Below are 18,319 nucleotides of genomic sequence, written 5' to 3'. Positions count from 1 at the left end.
GGGGGGGGGGGATCGCTTAGCTGGCCTTTGCTTCAGTTTCCTTATTGTAAAATGAGGAGTTTGTACTGGGTGGCCCTTGAAGTGCCTTTTAGCTCTACAGCTGTATTTTTGATCTCTTTTGATAATAAAGGGCCCCATTATATTTGCAAGGGATGTTTATTACTTTGCCCTCCCTCCCCTCCCCCCAAAAGAAAACTGAGAGAAGTGGGTACAAGATGGGAGAGGAAAGGGAGATGCCCCCATGCTGCTGTCTCATTTTCTCCCATTGCCTTGCAGTGTTCCGCAGTCTCTTGCAGACAGTGTGGTTTCAGCACATTCCAGCAATACCGAATCAGAGAGCACCACTGACTCCGACACCTCTTCAGACTCCGAGAGTGAAAGCAGCTCCAGTGACAGTGAAGAGAATGAGCCTCCAGAACCTCCTGCAGTTGAGGTACGGTGCCCTATGCTGCAGAAAACCCAGCATCCCAGGTGCAACCTTCTGCCCCTCTGCTATGGATGCTCTGCATCTGTCTCATCCCGGGGGAGAAGCATTTCTTTTCCTATTCAACACAGACTTGCCAGCTCCACAGTGTAGGAATGGGTTTTACTTATTTACCTAGCTTCAGTCTTCCTTATCGGGGCATAGAATGACCCCTACAGATGCTAGTTAGCTGTTGGAAGCATCATTTAAAAAAAATTAGCTGTTCATAGAGCTTTAACTATTTAGGAGAAAAACTTCAATTTTACTTTTTGAGGCAGTCAGGGTTAGGTGACTTGCTCAGGGTTACATAGCTAGTAAGTATCTGAGGCCATGTTTGAACTTGGGTCCTCCTTGTAGAACCAGTGCTCCAGCCACTAAGCCACCTGTCTACCTCCCTTTTTAAAAATAAAGTCCTTGTTTTAATACCTCTCAAATTTCTTTCAAATTTCAGAAACACACATAGTAAAGGGGAAGACATATAGACCATGTTTATTAGTTAGTGGAAGCAAGGCGGTTGCTTACATGGGGATTACTCCTTGGGCACGCAAACCTGCAGTCAGAAATTTGAGTCAAGAATGAGGTGTCAGGGATTCTTTTTAAAAATAATTTAATGCCACACATTAAAGTATGGGGCATAAACTAAATCTTTTCATGCCATTTCTGCAGTCTAATATCCTTTAAAGACAGGTTCTTAAGCCAGGGGATTTGGCAATATCTTGAGAATGCTTTTAAAAACTCTTTTGCTGTAGGCAGTTGGGTGGTATGGTATTAAGAATGTTGGACTTGGCCTCCAGAAAAACCTGAGTTCAAATCCTGCCTGAGACATTTACTAGCTATGTGACTGGGGGCAAAGCACTCTCAGCCTTAGTTTCCTCATTTTTAAAATGGTGATTGGTCAATTTAATGGAGTTTTAAATTGATTTTATTAATTTCTTCTATAATTTTTAATACTTCCTAGCTTGTTATCTAGTTGGGAATTTTCTTTAGGGCTTTTTTTTTTAATTGCATGCTCAGTTTATGATTTGGTCTTTTCTTGTCAATGAAAGCTATTAGAGAAATAAATTTTCATCTTAAATTGCATTTCATAAGTTTTGGTATGTTGATTCATGATTGTCATTTTCTCAGGTGACATTTTTTATTGTTTTTAGAGTTTGTTCTTTGACCTATCATAACTGTTCTTTGGTGTCATATAACCAGTAATTACTTTGAGGTTCTTTCTTTGAGGTCCCTTATCAAATAGATTTTTTTATTGTCTTATGATCTGCAAGTAACATTTTTGTTGCTGTTTTCCTATATTCTTTATTGAGATCTATATGACCCAGTATCTTGTCAGTTTTCTTAAAGGTGCCATGTACAGCTGAGAGATATTTGAATTCCCTTCTAGTTCCATTCAGTAATTAGTAGAGAGATATCATCTCCTCACTCTATAAACACACACACACACACATATATATATATATATATATATATATATATGACCAGATAATCAGAAGGGGAGGCCTCTTAGAGAGACGAGAGTACTTCCAATATGAGTAGTAGTCCAGGGATGGACTGAGCTTTTAAGATGAAAAGATTCCTGTCCCATGGTAGAGAAAGTCCTGGGAAGCCTGGTGAAGGTTGAAGAGTGGCAATCTAGATGAAGTGGATTCATATTTACAAAAGTATAAAATGCCCACATTAACTGAATAGGAAAATAGAATACTTACCTTATGTTCAGAAAAGAAATTGAACTTCTGAAAAAAAGAACTGCAAGTTATAGTCAGGGTTACAGCTTTATACTGGGCCTTTTTTTCATTCCTCTTTTGTATGTGAAAATGTTCATCTTTTTTTTACAATTCTGAATAAAAATAATTGCAGTTGCTTCTGTGAATATGTTAGTATTTATGGAAAGTTTCTGTCTTTAATGTCCTCAGAGCATGTACCTTGTAGTGGAATTCTGGTGCAAAAAGTATCACCAGTTAGGTTATTTTTGTCTCATAATTTCCAGTTACAGAGTGATTGCGGCAGCTCACTACTCCATCAACAAAGTATTGGTTTTTTTCCCATAATTTCTCCAATCCTAAATATTTTCATCTTATTTGCCTATTTGAATGTGTCTGAAGTGAAACTTCAGAGATATTTTAGCTTGCCTTTCTCTCAATGGTATTTTTGAGCATTTTTCACATAATTATGTATTTTTTCTTTGAAAGCTGCTCATTCATATCCTTTGAATTCGTATCTGTTGCAGAATGACTCTCAGTTTTATTTCCTTCTTATGTTGATCATAAAGACTTACTGTTGCTATTTGGTAAGGATGTTTTTCCCTGTCAAAATTTTCTTATTCTTATCCCACTGACTTTATGCAATTTTAAAAAATTATATATTTAAAATGTTCTATTTACAGTACCTCAATTTCTTACTTGAATAAGAATTTTCCCTGACATCTAATTTTTAGGTGACTACCTACATTTAGACACCTTATTCTTTTTTTAGCTTGTTGTGGGATGTGATATGGGTGTCAAAAAGCTTTTCAGTTTTTCAAGTAGATTTTATTGAGTAGGTAGTCTTTACCCTAGTCACTTACGTTCTCATGTTTTTCAGGCACAATGCTAATGTATTTGATTGCTTCTGCATCATACTTATCTTCCCACGATCTACTTTTCTGTTTCTTAATCAAAGTCAAATGATATTTGATAATTTCTGCCCTGTAACATATTTGGAGAGTCATTTTGGCATCATTGCTAGAGAAGTGTTGAGTTCAAGTCCTGATGCTTCCTCAAATTTGCTGTGTGCCCGTTGACAAGTTACTCAGCTTCTCCGAGTTAGAGGCACCTCTAAGACCTTTAAGTTTCAGAGAAGGTGCTGCCTTGCTTTGGTAGAGTGAGTTTCCTCACGCAGAGTTCCCTAGAGAAAAGACATCCCAGATCCACACCTTACTCCCTTGTATAACTCAAGGTCTGGTCATGTCATGCCTCCTGCTTTATTTCTTACATAATTTCTACTTCTTTTACTGATTTCCCGTGGAATTCTATTTTGTTATTTTTTTAAGTTCTGTTAATTACCTGTATTACAAACATGTTTCCAGATAATACATGAAATTAATTATCCTTTATTCCATTTAGTATTTGATACAACAAGAGTCTGCAGATATCTTGGGTGGATTAAAAGGGAAATAGAGGAACATAAATAAATGGGATATCTATGATCCAGTCATAGATGAATAAACACTGGAACAAATGAAAGTTTGCCTTCTCCCTGGAAATCATTGTCAGCAGGGGTAATTTGATACTTTTCCGTTTTTCCCTTTTAGCCTGACCCACCCACAGCAAATAAATGGCAGCTGGACAATTGGCTCACCAAAGTCACTCAACCACCTGTATCAGCAGAGAACCTCAATGAACCAGGGCCCCAGCTCCAACCCCAAGAAGTCCAGGGACAAGGCAGCAGTAACACCAATGGTCATGAGCATTCTGTCTCCAATGAGCCCCACTCCTCCAGTTCCAGTAAAGCCCCCAGGATTGCTCCTGAAGTTCCCCATCCTGGCAAGAGAAACTACCCAAAGTCTGTTACACAACAAGGCACTGGTGCATCCCCACATTGGCAGACAGTTGGTTCAAAACAACCCAAAAAACCTATGAAAGCTTCAGTCCAGGAAGATTTTCAGGATAACTTGAGGGTGGAAAATGAGCCAGTCCCTCCACATGGGTCAAAAGACCAGTCTTCCAAAGATAAACCCAAAGTCAAAACGAAAGGGAGACCTCAATCTTGCAGAGATAGACAAGAAAAGTTAAAGTCTGTGTCAGCGCCTTGTGAAAAGAAGAAGCACAGAAATTCTCACCCAGTGCCTATGAAAACACCCTTGGACCCTGAACCCACAAAAAACAATATGGATGATCAGAGACTGGACCATTTCCCCAATAGTCCCCAGATTCAGAACACAGGCGCTGCCCATGGCAGTAGCAGCAGGAGTAGTGATTGTAAAGCATCTTCAGTTGTTCAAGAAGAACTTGTTGGGAGTAAGGTCCTTTTGCCTTTCAGAGACACCAAGTCACTCAGGGATACCCCTCTCCTCCAAAGCCTGGTGGTGAAGATAGACCTAACCTTCCTTTCTCATGTCCCCAAGACATCTGGGAAGGGGTCCCAGCCAAAGAAAATGGAACACAAGCAACTCCCAACTATGCATAAGCAGGAGTCCACAAATAGAAACACAGAGAAACCAAACAAACTGATCACAAAGAGAAAGGTAAGGAAAAAATTTACTCAACCATAATTTGTCCAGGTCATTTTTGTTTTTCCTTTCATTGTTTACTCTCAGTTTTATTCTTAATCTTTGTCATATGACATCCAGAAAACCTAAGATGTTCCCTTTGTTTCTAACGTGCCACTATATACTATGCCAGTTGCTCAAGCTTCTAGTGGTAATAGATAAGTGTATTTTCTGGCTTTGGCTTGAGCCACTGCCAAGTATCGTCTATCCTTCCCTTAGCAGGAGTTCTTCAGTTTCTTGTTTGGCAGAAAAAGGTGAGGTATTCATTCATTAGCCAACTAAAGGAAACCATCCTAGGCAGTCACAGATATAGTTTGTCAAATTATAGTTTTGTCAGCTGTTCCTAAAAACATAGATCTGGACCTGGAAGCATCCTTAGAAGCCATCTAGTTTAAGCTGTCTGTGAAATGAGTTTTATCAGAGAGATTAAGTTAAGATATTAAGCTCACATAAACGCTGATTGTAGGAAGTGGGACTGGTGTGTGTGTGTGTGTGTGTGTGTGTGTGTGTGTGTGTGTGTGTGTGTGTGTGTGTGTGTGTGTGTGCGCATATGCTCATAGACATATACACACACTCATACATATATACATACTCACATATACCTATACATGCATATACATATATACACACATGTGTATATATGTATATATTAATATATGTGTGTATATATTATATATAAAGATATATCTATCTATCTATCTATCTATCTATCTATCTATATATATGTATCTATATAAACAAACATACCCTACCTGTATTTGATGGAGAATATAATATAATGGGAGATTCAGATACTTGACTTGAGGAAGGAATAACCCATTGCGTTAACACACATTAATTATATTTTTACGACATGCTAAGTATTCAGTTAAATAATCAGGATATACAGAAACAAAGCAATCCCCTTCCCTCAGAGAACTTGCATAGAGTGAGAGAAAACAACATGGCTGGAGTTGATGATAATAAAGAGTAACTTATACTCTTATATAACTTTAAGGTTTGCAAAGTGCTTAAAATACATAGAAAATAATAGCATGAGTGGGGCACTAACAAATTTGGGACAGTAGTGTCTAACTTAGAAACCAGATCCCTTTGGGCAGCATATTGCCTTAGAAAAATCACAAATTAACATGATGTTGTGTTTTCATTTATTTTGTTAAGTATTTTGTAATAGGATCTTAAGTCTGACATGTCTGACTTTGGAGTTTTGCAAAAGGACAGCTTAGTGTTATTCTGAGAGGCTGAGGAAAAAGAGGAGTGTATTCTAATTGGGGGAAATCATAGTGGTGGACATGGAGGCAGGAAGTAATGTTACTTGTGAGGAAATGTACACAGACCAGTTTTCCTGTGAGACAGTTTGTGTAAAGAGGAGTTGGTTCAGTAAGATTAGAAAGGAAGTTGAATCCATCTGTTACAGGCTTTAAACCCCCAACAATGGAGCTTGGTGTTTATCTCATATACACACATGAGGATATTCATTTGTCAACTGTATGGAGAAGGTAGAGAGTTGTGTAAGGGAGACCAAATAGGAGGGTATTTCAGTAATGATTGGACCTAAACAGGGGCTGGCCATGTCATTGTTGAGAAAGGGTTGCATGTGAGACATATTGTGGACTTTGAATCAATAGGATGTGCCAACTGATTGGATATGGGGGCAGTGAGACTGATGAGGATGACTCCGTGGTTGTTGCCAGTATGACAGGAAGGAAGAACCCTTTACAAAAATAAGGAAGTGAGGAAGAGGGAGAAGATAATGGTTTTGTTAAGGACACATCAAGTTGTCGGTTAAAATTTGGAAATCAGCACAGATATATAGTCTGCATTTCTAGATTATTTGGGATTCATCTGCATGGAAATCATACTTAAATCCATAAAAAGTGAAGAGATTACCTAGAGAAAATATGTGTATAGGAAAGAAATGTATGTGGGACAGACTCTTGAGATATGCACGTTTAAGAGAGAGGACACGAACAATAATGCGGTAAATGAGCCTGTGAAAGACCATGCATGAGACAGAAAGGAGTGACTTCACCTTGGTCGTACAACTAGGAGGTCTGAGGAATGATTTGTGCCCATGTTGTCAGGTTCACGTCCTGACTTTTCTCACTACAACGCTGTATTTCCACCTTTAAAACCAAAACAAAGTATACTCATCCAGTCTAACGTGCCAAAGTTGGGAAAGGATTCATTGTTATAGTGATATATTTCTCCTCTCTTTTCTTTTTCTCCATTCATCCCTGTGCCATGAGTTTGAGCCAATGAGCATTTGTTGAGTCCTTAATAAAGAGAGGAGAAAAAGTAAAAACAGTCCTTTCTCTCAACCTTCCTAATCTGAGAGGGAGAAAATACCCAAACATTGTGCAAATTGGAGAGAGTCTCTGAGGGAAGGCATTAAGGATCAGGAAAGACATCTTACAGAAGGTAGGACTTCAGGTGATACTTGAAGGACACTAGGAGGTGGAGCTAATTCGGATAGAGAGAATTCCAGGCATGAGAGACAGCTAGCATGGTGTGATTGTGCAAGGAATAAGGAGGCCAGTATTGCTGGACTATGAGGTATGTGGAAGGGGGGAGTAAGGTGTAGGAAGATAGAGGAGAGGGAGTCGCAGTATTTGCACCCACGCCTGAGAAATGAGAACAGATTTTTGATGACAAGACATACATAACACCACCAGGTAAGCCTATGGCAGTTACAGTTCTAGAAACGAAACTTTGTAATGTCTAAAGCAAAAAAAAGTGCTTCTGTTCATCTCATGAATGAAAATGCTTTATAACTTTATAACATGCATCAAGGACTGTCTTAAGTGTGCAGGCTATGTGAAAACAGAAGTGTCGCTGTCCTCAAGCAGTTTACATTCCGGTGAGAGAAGAAAGATAACATATATATGTGATGAGGGAGGGGATATTTTGTTTGTGAGCAGAGCCATGGAGCACAGCCACGTTCCTTTTCTAGTCGTATTGGCAGCACTCAGCTGATATTTGATCATGAAAGGAATTGTTAGGAAGGAAGAAGGTATGGAGGGTACGTGTACAACACCGTGGCAGCATGAGAAGATATCTAGAGAGTAAAACGTGATTAGTCTCCTTGATATATAAGACATACTCATCAATCAGTACAGCAGCCTACCTCCTCTTCCCCCGTTTGCAGAAGTTCTGAAGCTGAAAGGGTTAACTCTCCTAAGGCAGAGGTTCTCAAAATGTTTTCATCTTAAGATCCCTTTATATTCTTAAAAATTATTGGGGACATCAAAGAACTTTTACTTATATAAGTTATATCTATCAACATTTACCATGTTAGAAATGAAAAATGATAATTTTTTATGCATAATAATTATTTTCAAAAAAAAATTAGTTAGCAATGTCAGTGTTTTACATTTTTACAAATCCTTTTAACGTTTGACTTAATAGAATACAGCTGGATTCTTCTATCTGCTTCTCCACTTATTTGTTGTTTTTTATTGTTTTGGTTGAAGTTCATGAAGAAAACCCAGCTTCATGTTGATATATAATTGGAAAAGAGATTCTTTATTTTAAAGCCTTTTCAGATAACTGACTCTTTTTTGCTGATCTTAGACTAAAATATGACATGTTTCTTAAAGGTAATAACCTTTAGCTGTTATACAGAATCTGAAACTATATTAATGAATTTTCTGTCATCTGTTACATTAATATCTGTTGTACTCTTTTACCCTTTGAATGGGTTTTTCACCCATGTGTAATTTTGTAGCATTATGCTTTGGTCATCTGGAAAACATTTGTTTGCCAATTTATGTAGATCTTTCAAATTCTGACATTTCATTATTCAATATAAAAGAAATCAAATTCATCAGTAGCACCGCTGATCTCATCAGGAAAGTCTTTAAGTCTTGGGAAATTATCAAGCTCATCATGACGGGGATACAAGTTTACCAAAAGTCTTATTTTCACTTGGAAGTTTTAATTTTCTCACTGTCAGCAAATAACCATCACTTGTTTTCCTAGTGGTGACAAATTCATCTGCCAGATACGGAAATCTGAATAACCACAGTTTGTTATTCTTCCAGGTAAAAATGGCGCCCAGTGAAAAAGCTCCTCATTCAGCCCATGGCTGAGCCTTGTGACTGTTTTGCTTGGGGCTTTGGGGCAGGGAAGGAAGGAGACACAGATATGGTTTGGGGCAAGGCTCAGAGCAGGGGGATGGGCAGGACGAGGTCACACTTGTTTGAAGCACAGGCTCCTTAGACTGCCAAGACAGCCTGGAGGGATTGCCAGGCTTACTGGCCATTGGCCCAGCCCAGGTGGCTTAGCTTCACAGGGTTGATCTCCTCACTCTTGCTGTGGCAGATCTTCTGCCTGACCTTGAGGATATCCTAATACCCTTCTTTTTGATCCGATTCTTCTAGTATGAGTGCTTGGTGTCCAGCTTCACCTCCAAAGCTCACTTCTGTATATGAAGCTTTTAAGTTGTTGTACGTGTCCATATGCCCCTCTGAGCTTCTTGCTGTCTTCCTTGTGGCTATGGCTTCTGGTTGGGTCCTATAGTGAAGATGTCAGCAGGTGGGACCAGGAAAACTATTCACTTTCTTGAAGGCATAAGAAAAGGGTGATCTGAGGGGGCCCCAAGCTCAAGAAGGTCAAAGGTAAAAATGAAAGTCACGAAGATCAATAAGACCAGCCTGTGCAGCTGTGATAGATCCCTGAGGAAGTACAGGACTGATAGCTGTGGCTACCAGGTCAAACCCAAAGGAGCCAAGTAGAACTGGTTACGATCTCCTGCCCTGGATGAGTATTCTCTTCCCCCTACCTCATCCCACAGAATATTAGGAAAGAAATGTAGGCAAAGGTTGAGATTTAATAAAATGAATAATTTTTATTGCTTCATCAAAGACATTTTAAAGTTGGCATTTTTTTTTCTTTACTGTAAGTGTGCAGTGGTGAAGAATCTAATGACTTCTGGTACATTTTGGTGCTGTGGCCTTGATTCTTATGAAAGATCCAGCAATTTTACCCACTATTGCCTTTGTACCATCAATACAAATATCCACACAATTGTTCCAAGAGAAGCCATGAAATTCAAGGAAGTCATTAAATACACTAAATGTTTCAGCACTGATAGCATTTGTTGCCAAGTATTCATATAAAGAAGATCATCTTGGATGAATAATTAATGCTTCTACTCAGTACACCATCAGAAGAGCAAGTGCAGCCACATCCATAGATTCGCCCATTTGTAAGACAAGAGCCGAATTTTACAAACAAGGCATTAAGTCAGTCTCTCATTCACAGATCATGTAGTCTCTGGGACCCTCCAGTATATGCTTATTCATGAGAGAAGAGGGATGGGAAAAAGCAAATAAAATTTTAGTATTATTTTGAAAAGTTTTTTTTTAAAATTTATTTATTTTTTAATTTTTAACAATCACTGCCATACAATTGCGATTTTATCCCCCCCCACCTATCCCCCACTACCCCCCTCCCTCCCCACGACTGCATACAATTCTGTATAGGTTCTACATATACTTTCCTATTGAGTATATTTTCACTACAGTCATTGAAAGTAGTTTTGACCTCAGGAATGTGGAAGCATTTGTGGACTACACTTGGAGAATCACTGCTCAAGGGCAGTTATTTATGTAGCCCTCCCCCATTTACCCCAGTCAATTTAAAGGAGATATTAATGAATATAATACAGATGTGTCATGCCATATTTTGCATGTGGAATTGTTCTTTGCCTGACTTAGTTGATGTTTCTTCCATACTTCCTTGGAGAAATAATGGTCTCACCTTTAAGCCATGTTCTGTGTGTGGCAGCCCACAGTTTAAGAAGTGCTGAAGGCATCATGAGTGGAAAATCTTTAAGAAGCTCTCTTCTACAGCATATTGTCCCCACGTTTGTTCTTCATCTTCTCTATATCTATAGGTTCTTTCCCCGTGACTTAAAAATATGTCCTGTTTTCCTTTATCCTTAAAATTCATAGTAATCCTCCCATCTTCTCAAGTCACTGTTGTATATTTTTCTTCCCTTTCTCACCCAAACTCCTTGCAAAAGCTACCCGTTCTCAGTGACTCTCCTTCTTATCTTGTCACTTCAGCCAAGTCAGACCTTTTGCAGTCTCCTTTCTATCCTCTATCCAACTGAAACTGCTCTCTCAAAAACCAAGTTATCTCATTTGCCATGTTTAAAAACATTTTCTTCATCCTAATCCGTCTTGGCCTCTGAAACCTACTGATACTATTGACCACCCTCTCTTTGGAGCTATTTTCTCCTCTCTGGTTTTCTTTGGGTTTCCTACTAGAGAGAGGTTATGACTATCTATATATTCTTTTCCTACAAGACCTACAATGATACAATGAGGGAAAATACATTGAATATGAGGATAAAGTAGTAATGGAACCCTTCTGGAGGAAGGCCAGGAGATCAGATTTCAATTGGCCTGTGTGCGCTTGGAATATTGAACGTTGTATTTGTTCAAGTGAACAAAGACCTACAAACAATCCTAGGGAAAAGAGACATGACATTGGGTGCTTAAAATGCTGACCCTGCCACTTCTGGGCAACTCAGATCTTTTGGCCTGAGTTTCATCATCTATAACATGAAGGTCTAGGACTGCATGACCTTTGAGGGCCCTGTGAGCTCCTAGGCCTCTTATTCTTATACTCTATATATTCTCTCAGTGTTCTCATCAGTTCCAATGGGTTTAATTATTAGCTTTTCGCTTATTCCCCAGAAATTCAACCTCCATTATTAATTATCAATTAAACATTTCAAATTTAATGTCCCAGAGACATCTGAAATTGAACACATTCAAAGAAAAGTTCATTATCTTTTTGCCAAAGCTCACCTACCTTCCAAATGTCTCCATTTTGGGGGAGTGCTTCCACTCTTCTAAAATCTTGGGCTCCTAACCCTTTTGATGTACTTGACTATCCATCCCCTCACAGAGCTGATCAGTTACCAAACCTTGTCACCTTTACCTCTCCCCCTTTTGGTTCCCAAATCCCAAATCTCTGGTGAAGTGATGGCCTTTCTCAAGATGACCAATACCTGTGTTTGTGTAAATACTTTTCCCACTGATAACCCATAAGACTTTTACAATGCTTTTGGAGCTTTCTTTTTCCTTCTGCATCCATCTGGAACTGGCCTACATCTGGTACATGATTCCTTTTGAGGGCGTTTATGAGAGTTAGTAGGGACTGGAGGAAAAACCCAGTCATACTGGTCATGTAACATGGAATATTCCTCTTAACTTGCTAATTTGAAAAGTGGGTTTTCTTTTCATCTTGACTTGGGAGAGAGAATTTAAAGTTTTTAAGGAAGACTGACTTGATGCTACCTACCCTAAGTTACCTCACCTGAGGAAGAGACTATGTTGTGCTATGGATTCCACTGCTCAGTCATGTAAAGATTTTTACATGAGTAAACTTAGCATTTCAGAACTGGTATGAGGGAATCCATAGGGGCCAGGCATGAGGATGGGGGCTAGTAGTATTGTCTGGACATTTCCTTTGCATAGAATTATCAAAGCTCATTCCAAGAAAGGGAAAGGGAATCTGAGTTAGTAACATTTTAGAACCTTTTTCAAGTTTAATATCATTACTTTCAGATGCTAAAGGGGTAACAAAGACGGTTGACAAAGTTTTTATGCAATCTTGGCCAAGTGATCCGTTGGAATAAACAGACCAAAATAATTTTTAAAGAGCTTCATACTTATACATATAGTTGCTTCGTACATGGTTAAGAACTTTATTCCCGCACACTAGTTAAATAATCAGTCATCTTATATCTCTTATCTGAAAGCTTGAGAAAGAATTATATTACGGGATGCTGAGGGGTTTTATTTTTTTCTATATATGTACTGATACTTGAAAAAGAAAATCTGAATTGTCAGACCCAAGGTTCTCATTACTTCACCTGTACTGGGCATTTTTCTTACATTGTTTTACCTGTATGTTTTAAGTCTATGATGTGAAAATTTCTTTTATTTCACTTGCAGGGAGAAGCAGAAAGAGACCTTGATAGCAAGAAAGCCAAACTGGAGAAAGAAACCAAATGCTGGTCATCATCTTCTGCCCACAAAGACTCTAGTAAAACAAGGTGAGTATAAAGGTGAGCGCATTGGGGAGTGAAAGTGATCATATATATTATCTAGAATGTCTGCCATGTTTTCAGTTCTGTGAAACCTACAACTGGTCATCCTAGCCCCATCCTATTATAGAGCTCATCTTTCAAATTTCTGTGTTACAGTATTTCATGTTGACATATAATGCATAAACTCATCTTTTATTTTTCTAAATAATATTATTTCTTGCTGATACTTTGAATACATAAACAATAAAACACCTTATCAAACTTATAAAATATATCCCCTGAAAAGATTTGTTGTTCTTAGAGCTCATAGTTTTAATGAAACTAAATCTAGAACAACGTGTAAAAATTTGTTTGAAATTGCACAGTTAACACCCATTAAAATACACTGAATGTGATTCATTTTGGATACATATGGGTCTGGCTTGATATTATTTTCTTTCTGAGGATATTTGCATTAGAATTACCAGTTCATATTGCTATAAATTTGGAAATATCAGAAGCAAAATAAATCTTTTAAAGAAAAGAAAATTTATACATATCTTGGATTTATCATCTTTCTAACCTTGTAAATTCCAGGTGTTACTAATGTTTTCCTTTTTTTCTAGTACATAGACATTTTAAAAAATATTGACTGAATCTTCTGTCCTTTGTTTTTATGCCTAGTTTTGAGGGGGAGCAGATTACAAGCAGGTATATCTGTTGAGACGTTATTGCAATGGTTAAGACAGGAAGCAACAAATACCCGAGTCAGTGCACTAGCAGTGGAAGAGGAGAGAGATTAGAGAGATCTGAAAGAGGAATTTGTTAGGACGTGGTAACTAAATAAATACATAAGGAGAAGGAGTAGCCATCTATGACACCAAGGTTTCTAGTCTAGCTTACTATAAAGTTTTGGGTGCCAGTGTTATAGACACAGAAGTTAGGAGGAGAATTTGGTAGAAACCTGTTTGGGAGTTTGTTGTGTTTGAGGAATAGGTTAGAAGATATCCACATATAAATGTGCAAAACTTAAATCTAAGATTGGCTTTCATATATAAGAAAACGTTGATTTTTTTTTTAATGTTAACATAGCTGTTAACTTATGCAAAGGTTATCACCAATATATTTCACCTCCACCATGACACTTTTCCATTAATTATCAGCAACTCTCAAAGTGGTAAGAACTTTCTTCACACATAAAAGCTCCATGCATTTGAATCACACTTCCGACTTTTTGAGTTATTTTAAGGGAAGAACTTGACAATAAAGGAAATGAAATCTGTGGGTATATTCACTATGTAACAGACTGTGCCTTCTCCATAAGCTACAGTTGTTGTCAAGTGGCAAGCTAGCCTTTTCCAGTGATGAAATGGTATTTTTAATTCACTTATTTGCTTTAGTCAGGCAATAGCTCTCTCTTCTCTCTCTCTCTCCTTCCCTCATTGCCCCCTCCTTTTCATCTCCTTTGTGCTGTTGCTGTCCTTTTCGTTTTTGTTATAGAAATTATATATTGTTGTTTTGGCTCTGCATCAGCTGATACATCTCATGCTTCTCTGAATTCTTTATATTTGTCATTTCAGATGCTATGCTAATATTCCATTGTATTCCTTCACTACAGTTTGTGTAGTTTTTTCCCACTTCGTGGGTATCTCCTTGGTTCCACAACAAAAAGTCATGCTATGAATATTTTGGGGTACATAGCACCTTTTAAATCTGTCTTTGACCTCTTTAAGGTATATACCTACATGTGGAGTCTCAGAGTTAACAAGTCATTTTTTAAAAGCATAATTCTAAATTGTTTTAGGATTAGGTTTTCAGGAGCAACAGAAATTCCCTGAGATTTCCTTTTACTGCTAGTAAAATCATATTTGTCCTTATTTGCATATGATAAGCATGATAGAGATAAGACTTCTTACTGGTTTTTATTTTCGTCGTTCTCCACCGTATTTAACTGAACAAAATTGTGATACTAGTAACTTTTTCTTAATTTCAGTATAAGTAGCTGGTTGTTGATGTTATGGCCAGATTTGGTTAAGTGTGGTGTTCTTCTCCAGATCGTTGAAGCCCTCCTCAGACTTCCTGAAGAAGGAGCTTCCGCCACCACCAGCTGTGTCTCCTTCCCACAAATCAGCCAAGAGTGTACAGAAAAGACCAAGGAATGAAGGCTCTCCCAGTGTTCAGGGGCACTCCAAAAGTACTAGCACCACTAAAGATAGCCATAAAGATTCTTCTTCTAAGCATAAGAAAGTGGAAGGAAAACCTTCTGGAAATTCTACAAGTAATAAAGTGAGTACAGATAATAATGTATTACTAAAGTAATACTAGATACAGTATGAGATTTTCTTTGAAAATTACACTAGATTTTCTTATAAAAGTTTTTTTGTTTTTAAAAAGCCCTCTGTATGTGAATGTTGTCACTTATTATTTTACATAGACATTATATACACATATTGTTACATACATATCTATTTGAATTCCCCAAATAAGAGAATATAAAAGGGTAAAAACCTGTTTGACACTCACATTGTCTGTCACATTTACATATTATCTGGCTAAATTTTTTTTTTTTATTTGAATACTGTTAGGTTTACATTCCTGTACGGTAAGAGGTATTTCACAGATAATAGTTAAAATCGCACATAAGTTATTCAGTTGACTGAAATGCATTGTGAATCTTTCATTTGGAAAATAGGTTTTTAAGGACATACTACTTACTATTCAAGGCTATTTATTTATTTATTACTATTCTCTTTAAAAATGGATGCCATTTTCTCTTTGTATCATCCATCATATCCCACCTCTATCTCCCAGAAAGCCATCTCTTACAATAATGAAATTTAAGTTCAACAAAACTAACCAGCATATCGAAAAGATCTTCTATATGCAATATTCACATCCATTGTCTTTCACTTTGGCAAGCCATTATGAGATGTTTTCTCTTAGCTTTTCTTTGGCGATCAGCTGCTTCAATACATATTATTTTGAAACATTTAGTTTTAACTGCTTTGTTACTATTCTGTCCATTACATTTTCTAGTCATTGTATATATTGTTTTCCTAATTATGCTTATTTCCCTTTGAATCAGTTCCATACTTCTTTTACATTTTTTCTCGCACCATAGAAATACTCCATTACGTTCAGTCATAGAGCACAATTTTTTTTAACATTCGCTAATCAATAACCATTTACTTTGTTTTCAGTTCTTTGTTACCATAAAAAGTGCTATTGTATATGGGGCCTTTATTTTGTCATCCTAAACCTCCTTGTGTATTTCATAGCGCTGTACTCTCTTGGTCAAAAATGCTGAAATATTTGAGTCACTTTCTTCGTTTCATTCCAAATTGCTTTCCATTTCCCAGCTTTGCCAACCATACATCACAATGCCCACCTTTCCCCAACCCTTCTAAATTGGACTAAATTTTTTTTTGTTTCTTATTCTTGTCATTTTACTGGGTATAAAATGAATCCTCGGGCGATGTTCTCTTATTCATGACTTGGAACATTGTTTTATATGATTGCTTATAGTTTGCCATTCTTTGTTTGAGAACTCTTTGTTCATATCCTTTGACCACATATTTATTGGGGAATGACTTTTATTATCTATCACAGAGATTCCCTCTCCACCCCCAAGTCAACTCCTTTTAAGCTCCGACTCTTTTTTTTTTATCTTAAAAATTTTGAATTTAACAAATGTTGCCTAGAATGTTCATGATTATGGAAATCTCTTTTTTTTGGTTTGGGGTGGGAGGAGAAGGGCAACTTGGGTTAAGTGACTTGCCCTGGGTCACACAGCTAGTAAGTATCTGAGACCAGATTAGAATTCAGGTCCTCTTGACTCCAGGGCCAATACCCTCTCCACTTTGCCACTTATCTGCCGCCTACAAATTTTCCTGATGTACTGCTTGCTTTTCTTTTAAAGTCTACAATGAATTCAACATGTTACTTTCAAAACTATCCTTATAAGTCTCAACTCTTCAACTTGATTAAAATAACTTCTGGAAAGTAAGAAAGCAGATCTTGAGTCTATAAATATTTTTCATTTTCAGTGTTTTATTGATGCCCTTTTCTTTTTGAAAAACATCATTGTCACTTTACAGTGACTTTCCTCATCCCCATAGACATCTCTTTTGTAAGCAGTAAGTACTGCTAGCAAAACAAGTCAACACATGTCTGAAAATGTACAGTTCTGTCTACCCTTTCATTGCCAGAAAAATAAAGAAATGCTCCCTCTTTGATCTGTTATGGTCATAATTACAGTTTACATTGATCTGTGTTCCAAAGTCTTTCAGCATTGTTTTCCTTTACATTATTATAAAGGGTCTTGTTCTCCTGGTTTTGCCTATTTTGCCTCATGTAATTGTATAAAAGTCTTGCCAGGTTTCTCTGATCTATTTCTCATTCATCATTTCTTGTATGCAGTAATTATCTAATACATTCATAGACCTCATGTTGTTCAACCATTCCCTACATTCCTTCCAGTTCTCTAATACTACCTATACTTGTAGAAACTTCCATTTTTTACCTCCTTGGGACATAATACTAGTAATATCAGATCAAAGGATACATATAGTTTAGAGTGACTTTTCTTATGCAACTCCAAATTGTTTTCCAGAATAATTGGACAAATACATAAGTCCACCAGTGGTACATTGGTGTGTCTGTCTTCTCATAGCCCTCCAACATAAACCATGTGTATCTTTTTTTTGTCAATCTGATAAACATGAAACGATGTCTCCGTTCTTTTTATTTGCATTTCCCTCATTATTAGTGATTTGAAGCAATCATTTATATAGTTATGATTTCTTATATTTCTTTGGAAATGTGCCTGTCCATATCCTTTAAAAATTGAGCTTTCAGTACTTTCAGTACTAAAAGTAAAAAGTACCTCAGAGGACACCCAATCCTTTCATTTTATAAATAAGGACCATGAAAACCAGGGAAGTTAAGTGATTTATTGCAGATGGGATGTTAACCTACGTTCTCTAGTTTCAGATCCTGGGCTGCAACTTGGGAAACCACTCTTTCTCTAACATTTGTATCTTATACATGTTTTCAAGTATCTTCCCACATTACCATGGTTTAATGTTTGAATCTCAATGGCTTTTAGTTTCCTTGCTACACCTCCCCCCCACCTTACTTTTTTAAAGCCCAAACTAAAAATATCTAAACCTTTGATTTGAATTTGAGTTTTCATCTGTAATTCTCAGAATTAAGTGAATTTCCTTTCCTTGAAAAATACCTGAAATATTGAGAAAATTTGCTATATTTTATAAATTGATACAAGACAATTAACAATATTTGAGATTTAAAAAAAATATTTAGATGATTTCTTCATTCTGTACATCACTTTTAACGTTTAAATATGACCAGAAATAGCAGAAGGTGAGAGAGGCACACAAAACCGTAAGTTATTTGCTTTTCTTTCCTTAAGAACAATTGAAATTGCATATTGCTCATTTGTCACCCAGGATGAATAAATTTGTAACAGTTTCATTGTTATTATTTAATATCTTTGACATTTAGTGTTTCTCTGGTTTGTTTTTTCATCCATTCTTTCTTCAGG

General features: G+C 37.1%; 1 protein-coding gene across 12 annotated transcripts in view; it reads left to right on the top strand.

Moving 5' to 3' along the window:
- The window catches only part of AFF1 (ALF transcription elongation factor 1), a 168,134-nt gene that overhangs the window by 137,128 nt on the left and 12,687 nt on the right, over positions 1-18,319 (top strand). For all 12 annotated transcript variants that reach the window (XM_072622540.1, XM_072622538.1, XM_072622537.1 and 9 more), the window contains 4 exons: positions 277-433; positions 3,753-4,685; positions 12,683-12,783; positions 14,811-15,042. In XM_072622540.1, coding sequence (XP_072478641.1) covers positions 277-433; positions 3,753-4,685; positions 12,683-12,783; positions 14,811-15,042 — 1,423 coding nt within the window. The remainder of the gene's footprint in view (positions 1-276; positions 434-3,752; positions 4,686-12,682; positions 12,784-14,810; positions 15,043-18,319) is intronic.

Source organism: Notamacropus eugenii, chromosome 7 (assembly GCF_028372415.1).
Source record: "Notamacropus eugenii isolate mMacEug1 chromosome 7, mMacEug1.pri_v2, whole genome shotgun sequence".
NCBI lineage: Eukaryota > Metazoa > Chordata > Mammalia > Diprotodontia > Macropodidae > Notamacropus > Notamacropus eugenii.
This window is presented reverse-complemented; position numbering and strand designations above follow the sequence as displayed.